This window comes from Anopheles coluzzii, chromosome 2 (genome assembly GCF_943734685.1).
Source record: "Anopheles coluzzii chromosome 2, AcolN3, whole genome shotgun sequence".
NCBI classification, from domain to species: domain Eukaryota; kingdom Metazoa; phylum Arthropoda; class Insecta; order Diptera; family Culicidae; genus Anopheles; species Anopheles coluzzii.
Window position 1 is genome coordinate 39516117 of NC_064670.1, and position 11031 is coordinate 39527147.

General features: G+C 47.9%; 1 protein-coding gene across 1 annotated transcript; it reads right to left on the minus strand.

Moving 5' to 3' along the window:
• Nucleotides 1–1201: 1201 nt before the first annotated feature.
• On the minus strand, nt 1202–10792 carry LOC120950343 (aldehyde dehydrogenase 1A1-like). The gene is made up of 4 exons (XM_040368314.2): nt 10358–10792; nt 2117–2897; nt 1534–2041; nt 1202–1435 (listed from the first exon to the last, which is right to left on the minus strand). Exons 1-4 carry the CDS (start codon nt 10391–10393, stop codon nt 1291–1293), a joined length of 1470 nt encoding a protein of 489 aa, XP_040224248.2. The 5' UTR covers nt 10394–10792; the 3' UTR covers nt 1202–1290.
• Between the last annotated feature and the right edge of the window lie 239 nt (nt 10793–11031).

Below are 11031 nucleotides of genomic sequence, written 5' to 3' on the forward strand. Positions count from 1 at the left end.
ACTTATTCGCACAAAAGTCTGATGCCTCAAGATGTTATTGATACCTGTCCCGGTGCGAAACATGCGAAGCACGATCTTTGCCTCAATTTGCGCGTCCCCATCCAGATCCTGGCGGGAGATGGTCGTTCGAATTTGCCGCGTGCGATACTTGTCGATTGGAGGAAAGCGATCAGTTCGCAGAACCTACAGAAAATCCTCCGATACCGAAGATATCACTTCCGCCTTGTTTTCAGGCGCACAAGCCGTTGCACTTAACGGATTTTCCGGCACAGCCATCAATCGGTTCGATACTCTTCCCCTCCCAACCTTCCCACCATCCCACGATGTCACCGAAGCAAACCACAGCCGTGAACCTTTCGCACCCTGTCCTGGCGCGAACAGAGGGAGTTGAACTTCCATGTCGTCCCGCGTCCGCTGCATATTCCATCTGCCACGCCAATGTCATCCGCCGGTTGTTGTAACGGTTGTTTTCGGAATCGAATCGTGTTTCTCAGTCATTTTTCCATTCCCTTCCATTAATGTTGTCCGCTTGTTTGCTTTGATAGTTACAGCGAGAGGGCGGCTGATGGTCTGCTCCACTGGAACACTGGGAAAAAAGGGAAGACGATCAGTGTTATTTTTAGCCTTAAGCTCGCGCCCGAACTCCGTTAGCCGTGTCGACTGATTCGCACTCGATCGGGGTCTGCAAGAATAATCGATTTTTGGAACGCAAATTTAACCTTTCAACGGGACTTGTCGACGAATCGATCGAAATGAGAAGGAAAAGGAGAAATTGAGAAAAACACGAATGTAAAAAAACACTTCACCCCGATGCGTCTTTCCTCTCCGTGCCCTCCGCGCTGAAACCTTGAAATTGAAGGACAAGAAAAGGACTTTCTTATTAATTACTTTCTCTTCGGACGTCGCCTGACGTTCGGGCCAGCGTTGGACGGTAGTTTTCCGAAATGGAACTGTAATTGATATTGAAATTGCTCAAAAGATGCACGAACGCTGTCACGATCACGCTCTCGGTGCTGTTCACGCCGTACGATCATCAACCCAGCGGCCGTTGGTATTTGCTTCAAACCCCAGCTTCTCAATCAGAAGATCCACAATCGTGCGTATGTGTTCCGTGATCCGCTTTTTACTTTCGCTCGATAAAGTTTCGATTTCTTTCCAACTTAGCCAAGCCAAGCGAATTCGTCGCTCTGAACGATGCAGATGCGAAATGGGCATGTTCGGTTACTTTATTACTTCCCGCAGAAGACGCTCACAAAAAAGCACAGCTCTTCCAGTAGTACATCATCACGCTCACACCTTCGCCGGCAGCTTGATCGTGACGGATTTCGTTTCCAGATACAGCTCAATGCCGCTGTAGCCGAGCTCGCGGCCACTTCCGGACTGCTTGTAGCCGCCGAACGGCGTCGTCGGCACCACATAATCGTAGCAGTTCACCCTGTAACGGTAGCACAAGCAAGGGTAAGGGGGCCTGTGGTCTGACGTTTGGTTTCCCTTTCCGGTGGGGCCACGCCCAGCCAACCCCAAAACACTTACCACACGGAGCCCGCCTCGACCGCGTTCGTGAAGGTGATCGCGGTATTGATGTCCTTGGTGACGACACCGGCCGCCAGCCCGTACTCGGTGCTGTTCGCCCGCTCGATCACCTCGTCCAGCGTGCTGAACTTCAGGATGCTCTGCACCGGGCCAAAGATTTCCTCGCGCGCAATCTTCATGCCGTCGGTCACGTTCGAGAAGACGGTCGGCTCCACGAAGTAGCCCACCGTACCGGCACGCTTGCCACCGGCCTGCAGCTGGGCGCCCTCGGCCTGGGCCGACTCAATGTAGCCGAGAATCTTTTTGAACTGCTCCTCGTCCACCTGCGGTCCCTGCTGGACGCCGTCCTGGAACGCATCGCCCACCTTGCGCTGGCGGGCCATCTCAGCCGCCTTCGCCACGAACGCATCGTAGATGCCCTCCTGCACGAACGTGCGGCTACCGGCGCAGCAGTTCTGGCCGTGGTTAGCGAAGATGGCATTGTGGGCAATTTCAACCGCTTCGTCCACTGAAACAACAATCAAACAAGAATGTTATTAGCGCCCACTGCAATGCTTCGCAACGCTTCGGATTCCGCACTTACGATCAGCATCGTTGAATATCACCAGCGGGCTCTTGCCGCCCAGCTCGAGCGAAACCTTCTTCAGGTTGGACGTGGACGCCCCGCTCAGGATGATGCGGCCCGTCTCGACCGACCCGGTGAACGCCACCTTCCGGATGTCCGGGTGGGCGACGATCGCGGCACCGACCGTCGGCCCGAACCCGTTCACCACGTTGATCACGCCGTCCGGAAATCCGGCCTCCTTCGACAGCGCCGCCATGTGCAGTGCGCTCAGCGGTGTCTGTTCGGCCGGTTTCAGCACCAGCGTGCAGCCGGCCGCCAAGGCCGGCGCCCACTTCCAGGTCAGCATCAGGATCGGATAGTTCCAGGGGATGATCTGCCCGACGACGCCGACCGGTTCCTTGCGGATGTACGTCAGAACCGGTCCGTCCGACGGCACCGTACTGCCGTGGATCTTGTCCGCCCAGCCCGCGTAGTACCGGAACGTGTCGATCGCGCACGTAATGTCGAACTGCGAGTCGCCGAACGTTTTGCCATTGTCGAGCGATTCCAGGTTCGCGAGCGTATCGATATCGCGCTGCATCAGATCGGCCAGCCGGTTCAGCAGCCGGCCCCGGCCCGAGGCGTCCATCTGGCGCCACGGTGCGGACCGGGCGAAGGCGGCCTTGGCCGCCCGGACCGCCGCCTCCACATCGTCCTTGTCACCCTCGGCGACGGACACGATCGGCTGCTCGGTGGTCGGATTGAGCGTCGCAAACGTTTTGCCACTCTTCGCATCGACAAACTCGTTGTTGATGAAGAGCTGGAAGGAGAGTGAGTGAGAGGGTGGTTTGAAATTCCAATACAGATTTTGCGTGCTTCGACTTGTGTACTTCCAAAATTAATAATAAAAAAACGTACACACACACAAGAAACAACCCCCAACTCGACAGCGTTCATTGTGATCAGCATGATTTATGTTCCGGCACGGTAAAACCGTTCTATCTACCGTAGCGACATCCTGGAGCGGTCGTCGAGAAATGCTAAATCCGGCGAAATGCACATTTACAACAACCCTTCGCATGCTACGCCCCAAGGAGGTGTGACAACGATATTCCCCCCTCTCGCTCGACTCTCGACACTCGCTCGACTCGCTCAACCGTCCCCCCCCCCTCCCCCTTCTTGCCCACGGCACTGTTCCAGGGTCTGCCGGATCGATTCGCGTCCGTGTCCTCAATTCGATCCATCGGCAAAGGGCGACGCTGGGCCCGGGCGTTGTCGTCGCCATGCGAGAAACGATTATAATAAAAATTATGAAATTAAGTTATTAAGTCGGGAGATTTATGAAGCGGAAAACCGCATGTAGCGCAACCGGGCGGCCTGTTCCACCCTTGGGGTCGACCACGCTGGCGACAGTTTATGTGTATTTGTTTTTATCTCTTTCGCCTTCCGCATGCCTTCCGCAGGGGTTCCTTGCCTTCGCCGGCTCCACGTGGCAGACAGTGTGTTGTGTGGTATGGCTCGGGATCTGGTCCAGGGTGCGAGCCAACCTCCGCTGGTGGGCCCTTTTGCGCTTCGTTAGGTAAGGCATCTGTTTTGCATGCGACCGTTTCGCCGTGAGTGCACACTAGCCCCAAAGCCACCGTGAGCTGCGCGCGGGACACTACATTGTCGCGCTGCTGTCCTCCCGCACCCAGGGAGAACAATAATTTGGACCCGGGCCTTTTCTCCCAGTCTCATTTTGTTGGTTTTGGGACATTCGTTTGCTTCCTTTTGTTTTTTTTTCTTCTTTGCAGCCCTGTTGGCGACATTTCGGCGAATGCTTGGACCGGCTAGCGTACCGAACACTCCACACTGTGCTCTTGCTTTTAGGGTCAATGGGCAATCGGCTTACCCGATATGTTGCGCCCCCGGGAGCGTACCGTTGCACCGAGCACCGGGTCGCCAACAGGGATGCATGTTATAGTTAATTGCTTTGGCACAGTATGCAATTTTTCTCGCTCAGTAAAGCAGCGGCGAGTGCAGCGTGCAGCAATCAGAAATGGCGCTCGTACGCTAACCGCATCCTCCAAAAAAGGGAAGTTTTGTTGTTTTTTTTTCGGAATTTCCCGTCCCTCCGACCTTTACGACAATTGTGCTCCAAAAGGGTTTGTTTCGAGCTACTAGCGAGTGGGTGATGTAACGGTTGTCAACAAGCGCTTCGTGCGGTGTGATGTATGGAGAGAATGTGAAATGGGTCAGTAAATGAAGGAGAGCTCACTGTAGTAAAGGTGCAGCTCTTTTTTTAATTTCAATTGTATATCTCTAATGAAATATCGTTTTAAATACTGCGTAATAGTAGCACACCATTGACTTTATTGCAATGTGTATTGATATAAACCATAATCCACAGTTTCATATTAATTCCGAATACAGTTTCAAAAGGGTGTCATAATAGTCCCCTTACAATGCTACCAGCATGATTAAAACGGTGTACTATCAATCGTTCACCAATTAATCATCGGCTGATGATGGAACATCAGATTCCACGAAATGAGCAGTATAAAAAACATTAATTATGCAACACAATGGAGTATTTATTTGCAAACAATTTCAATGTATCACGGTTAAATGATCAGTGTACCAGCGTATCGGCAATTGATTTATTGCATCAATAATTTGCTTGTAATAGCTACCCTATATACCCTTTCAACAAAGTTTTTTTGTTGCTAATGTCGAAAATATTATAGATTTCTAGCCCATTTCAATATCTTCATTGACAGAAAAATAGAAATTTATCATAAACAATCATGGTTAACGAATATGTCAGATAAAAATTCAGCATTTAATTAGCAAATGATACGAAAAAGACGCAAAATAATTTAACTGAACAGGGATAGCTTTCTTTAACTTATAATGTTAATTACTAGCGGTTTCATGATATTTTCGTCAACTCGTACGACTTAACAAAATGTCCGTCGTGTGTTCAAGCTTCGAACGTACGATTCACTATCCACATACGTAAGTCAAGCCCACTGGCCAATATAAAATGATGCAAATCAAAAACCAACTGGTCTAAGTTTATATAAGTAATATGTAGGAGAAAGTAGGTAAAGACGGACACTCTGGATAAGATGGACACTTTTCGTAAATACATGAAAAAGGTGATTATCAAATAATTCCACAATGCAGCATCCAAACTGACAACAACACATTTTGCCATAATATATGCAAAAAATTGTTAAATATACGAACAATTCAAAATTTTAATCATGAGGTCCCTTGTGGATTAAGCTCTACAACTTTTATTTTTTATATTTGTGGTATATTATAAGCATGAATTGTCATGATTATAAAGCAAAAACTGGTGATAGAACGAGAAAGCAAATAATTAAAAAAATCTGGTTTTCTGGTGATTTAAGCATCCTGACAACAAAGCGGGGGTCCCTTAAATAACCTTAAATAAGGACATTTCGAAGAAATAAACTAGCCAGCAACTATTGAAAGCATTTAATTAAGTGAGAAATGAAACACCGGTCAAAATAGCAGCCATTCGTTATGCTATTACACGCCTCATGCTGATTTATCCATTCTGCCAAAATACCCAATATCTTGCCAACACTTGTACTACTGAATCAACTAATAAAAGAAGCATTAATATGACATCGTTTAGGAATAGATGAGAGATTATGAGATAAGAAACATCAAAATGTTTAATAATAATAAAAAATGATTGATTTACACTCAGTGGAAAAAATGGCCTGACATATTAACAAGTCCATCAAATATGCTATGGACGCGGATTTCAGTAAATTCCTAAAGGGAAGTTCTAGACTGTTGTTCTGTAAGAAGGATCAGCGTCTGTTAAGTTCAATGTTCACTATGTTGCCTTAACCGGTAAAGTGTTGATGCAGTTAAATCGAATAAATAATCGTAACTGTGAAAACTCATCTCCTTCTGCGAGAGCAAAGAATTCGAAATAAAGCGCTTTTAAAAAAATCCACACCACGCGGTCGCTGAAATTAAGTACGCAACTAAACAGCTCGGGCCACCGGGTCAGCAGGCCAACGACGCGCTGCGCTGACATGGCGTGTATGTGTCCCCCCGTGCAGGAGAAATTAGTGTTAAGACATAATTTCTTAATTTTCCACGCTCGTCAACTCGCACTACCGTAGCCGCACTGGAATGCGGCGCATCTGGGCGGCCGCGCACAAAAGGCAGGAGCCTTGAAAGATTTCGCCAAAAGAAATTTATGCGCCAGCTTATAACACCGTCCACCCCATTTGCCGACGGTCGACTGTGGATGGGCAACGGTCACGAGATGATAATAATTAATTTTTGGCATCAACGCTTCTTCTTACGCGGCTCTTGCGTGCAGCATTTTTGCGGTATTCCGGTGCGCGTGTGCACGCGCTTGCGAAGATGCGCCAAGCTGTTGCCTGGTACAGAAGCCGGACGCACTGACGCAGCTGACCCCTGAGGCTCATGCGCTGGTACATTCAGATTTGCGGGGCAAGAAAAGTGCCTGAGTCCCTATTTTTGGATCTGATTTCTACTACGATTCCAACGCCCTTCACATACAGTGAGTGGCGGAAAGGGCGGGAAATAAATCGTATCAGCCTGGTGACGGTCATTTAGCACAAGCACCAAAATGGGAAGGGGTGCACTCTCTTTGCACCCTAAATAAAAATAAAAACAAGATTAAAAGTCGATCGGATGATATGGCGAGGAGTTTGCATGGAGGGCTGCCTAGTGGCGAGGTAAAGAAAGCAGAAAAAGATAAACGACTTAAGTAATGTGATACGATTTAACGCGATAGCGCTGCATGCCAATGCACAACTTATGGCCATGTGCGCTTACTGCGCTGATTTGCGATGCGTGACTCTCCAGGCGGGACGCGCAAACACGCGAATCTCGTCCATCTTGCACTGTATCTCGCTCGGGCTGATCATCTTCTGCTCTTGCTTTTTAAACCCGATGAATGACTGGAACCGAATCAGTTCACATGCATTCGCATGTGTGTACGAACTCAAAAAAAAACAAGGGTTTCTTCCATTCGCCCCGCTGCCTCACGCCCCGGAACATCCTTTTGAACGTCGACAACCGTCGAGGCATAAGTAGAGGACATTCATTTTAAAATTGTTTATGCATCCCGTTTTGGGACGCCTGAGAGATGTCTTGCGATACGTATGTGCATTCGATTTTTACTCGCGCTTCTTTCGTGTAGCTGCTTGCCGTAATCGAAGGGGCACACCGTTCACAGCTGTACGCACAACAATGCTAGTAGGCCGATCCCGTCAGCTCGATGATTGGCCGGCCTTTTACACACAAAAAAAAACTACAACAACTCGGTGAGTATCGATCATTACAAGCCGCACGTTGTCGATCGAAAGCAACAGCGCTTTAATTTATTAACCGTACGCAATCAATTGTGCACCGCTCTGGGCGTTAAGCATCAGCGGAAAAGTTTCGCGCAAGCGATAGGGTTAGGGATTTGTTTTTAAAAATGCCATTTATTATTTTCCAAGAAGCAATTGAAACATGTGTTGTTTGTAAGCATTTCAATCAATCGAAAGTGATTGAAACAAAGCCATACGGTGGAAACGACTGCCACAACTGTTCCATGTAAACCGTCATTTAATCCATTTGATTTAGCGAGAATCAAGTGTAGCCGCGAAAGGTTAAATGTTTCCAGTTATACATGTCTTATGTTATGTCTTATGTCAATTCAAGTGAAATGCACACGTTTACACATTAACTGGAAATTATGTTTGCCATCGGTGTTTTGGGAAATTAATAAAACTTTGAATTTAAAATCAATTGAAATGATAAAACTTGGTAGATATGCTCGATGCTAGTCCAATTTCTATCACTATGGCAAGACCGTGAAAGAACAAAATAATATCATAATATTATTTCCATTTGGTTGAATAGTTTATTGGAGTGATATACAAAATTATGTTTATGGATAGATTTGTTAGATCATTAGTTTGGTATTGGAGTTTGCTATCGTGGTAATTTAATTAATTATGACTCATGTTTGTAAAGCAAAGCAATACTAAGTTTATGCCAGATTTACACACACCCTGATCAACGCCTTGCAAATAATTTCGCTTACTTGCTCTTAGCTATACATTTTTGCGAATGGATTGATTTTCGGGCGTGCTGCAAACAATTCAGAATAATGTTTTTATGATGCCTCCGTTGCCCTTTTGCCATGCTTTTCTACCACGCTTCATAATCGCCGCATTGTCCGCCCGCCGAAATCCCACATCCAGAGCCCACGGAACGGTGCTGTGTCCCCCTGGACCCGGCACCAGAAGACAAAAGATGGCATAAGAACCCGCGGCGTCAGGGCTTACGTAAGCCGTAACCACGCTCGTCCATCCGTGGGTGCAACCGAAACGGGGCCCGTACCGAACCGCTTGCCGCCCAACCGTGGAGTAATTATTCGATTCGAAAAAGGGCGCACGAAACGCTGTAACATTACAAATGTACGGGCAAGCGAAACCAAACCCGGCTGCCGTTAAAAAAGGGCATTCGATCGTACGGCCAGAGCGGCACACAGACGCCCATTGTTTTCGGCTGTTGTACATTTGGCGATGGAAACAAAACGGTTCACCACGGTTCGCGAACTCCCGCGATCGCGGAGACAAATCGGTGGCACCTCCAAAGTTCACCCCCAGGGGAGCTGGCTGGAGAAATGAAGACATTTGTGCCCAAGTGACAGGATGTTGGGCAAGGATGGGTCGTGATCGCGTAAGAAAGGTCGTACGAGTTATTAAGGATACGCAGCAACGCACCCAGAAGCGACCCGAAGCGACCGATCTGTTGCCAAGCGGACCATTTTTCACGCACCTTAAAGCTCAATTAAACCGGCGCTGATAAGATAGCGATTTAATTGGGGAACGAGATGTCGGACACACCTCGCGGAGTGTCGATTATCGCTCGGCGTTTAATTTTCTCTACCTTTAAGTGGTGTTTCTTTTTTGTTTTGGTTTTGTTTTATCAGCACAGCAACCAGAATCGATTAACTGTTCTTTGCGAACACCGATAAGCGTACGAAGCGGAGACTCCATCAAATCAGATCCATACGGACGCTACGGGCGGCACCGCCAAAAGCAGTGTGCCGAGGGCCTGGTGACAGATATCGCTATCTAATCGCCCATCACGCGATGACTGATCTGACACACAAGGGTGTACAAAACGGACCGTAGTGTACCCGATCGACCGTGCGATCGGTTGAACAAAGCTATCGGGTTGGGGGGAAAAAGGGAAAGCTACCACTCATTTACGTCACACGTCACCACAGTCCAGAAGATCGTGCCCGTACACCGACACCGAACGGGTAATCCAATAGCTGCCAAAAACGTTTGCCGTTTGGTGGGTTGAAGCTTTCGGACGTCTTGCTGAAATAGATCCGCACGCTCCAAAAGCAAACGGCAAAAGTGTCTGCAGATTCATGATCGGAAATCTAATCCCAAAGAGGCTTGAGGAAGGAGAAGGTGGAGAGCATGGATTATGGTTCCTCGAGAGCAGACCCGAGACTGGATAGATCCGCAGCATCACCACACCACGGCAATTTAGAAGATAATGATCGGCATAAAGCCGAGATCGGGTGGCTGATGGTAAGAACGAGATAACGAGACAGGGAGCTTTACTGCCGGAAGGGCGAAACGACGCCCTGGGTGGAAAGGGAACGATACCAATTAAAGTGCGATGAAGCACACACCAGGGCGATTGGTGTGACGGATTAGCGAAGTGGTGTGGTGTTGCTGGGAATTGGGTTACTGGGTGATGCTGGAATTGGGCGCTGTTAGGACAAGGGTGAATGACCGGAAGCGTCTAGTTAAATATTGGCCGAATGTTTATACGGTTTATATGGCTTCGAAGCAATCTTTTTTATTCCTTTAATTAGAACAGAGCTTGAAGAGCTTTGCTGATGTGAGATAAAGCTTTTCTTAAACACGATGCTTGCGTTGGATTGCAAGCGATGGCATCTTAATCACTGGTTCAATAAATTCCACATACAGTTTCATAAGCGGTAAGAAATATTTTGTTAAAAAAATACATAAATTGAACCCAAAACTTAACAAAAATTGGGAAGCAATGAGAAAATGGCACACTTTGAACCACCAACACGAATTCCATCTGTCACTTTCGCTTTCGATCTAAACGTCCCCCTCGTTCTCACTGTTCGCAGCATCGACGAATACAGATCAACACACACGCGATCACGGACCACTTTCAACATTAAAAATACACCTACTCCCATTCCGCCCATAACCGGCGGACAGAACTTACTTTGGTGTATTTGATCTCCTGCTTGGGGTTTGCCATTTTCTTTCACCTTTTTTTTCAAGCACGATACACGAACGATACTACGGACGAACTGGCGGACGAACACTGGCGTACAACACTGTGCTCTTGCTAGAACGCTTCACACCGGACTAATTCGCGGCCGCGATGGTCAATGCTCCAAATGCGTCGCTTCTGTTGCTTCTTGCTGCCCAAGGCCAACACCGCGCTGTCACGACGACCAGCGTACCGAAATTGATAGCGATGTTGATGATCCACCAAACGCTAACTGCCGGCCGGTTCTCTCGCTGTGCGTTTGTGTGTATGCGAGACAGGGCTAACGTACTTCTGCTTCGGTGTGTTATTCTTAGCCACAAGTGTAGCGCCACACACTAACGATGGGAAGGGAACAGGAGGGCGTTGATAAACAACGTTCGCTTCTAATTCTGTCCCGCGACACACACCATCGGATGTAGCGAGCTCGTAGTTGTGTTTACAGTCACGCTATCAAACAAGGCGTGCAGCTGGAATTGAATGCAGCAAACACAGTGGTCCACTCTAATTTTTGCGTTGGCTTTGTTTACACATACGCACACACTTTGCAACCTAGTACGCCGTGGCTATTAAATGCCAACTCAAAACCAATTAAGCGAATCCTTCTTTAAATGCGTCTAACGAAT

What these genes read in the sequence shown, in the direction of transcription:
- LOC120950343 (XM_040368314.2), bottom strand. Translation starts at nt 10,393, where the DNA reads ATGGCAAACCCCAAGCAGGAGATCAAATACACCAAA. An exon ending in GATATTCAACGATGCTGATC is followed by an intron (nt 2,042 to 2,116) that starts GTAAGTGCGGAA and finishes TTGTTGTTTCAG; the next exon opens with TGGACGAAGCGGTTGAAATT. An exon ending in GTCGAGGCGGGCTCCGTGTG is followed by an intron (nt 1,436 to 1,533) that starts GTAAGTGTTTTG and finishes CTACCGTTACAG; the next exon opens with GGTGAACTGCTACGATTATG.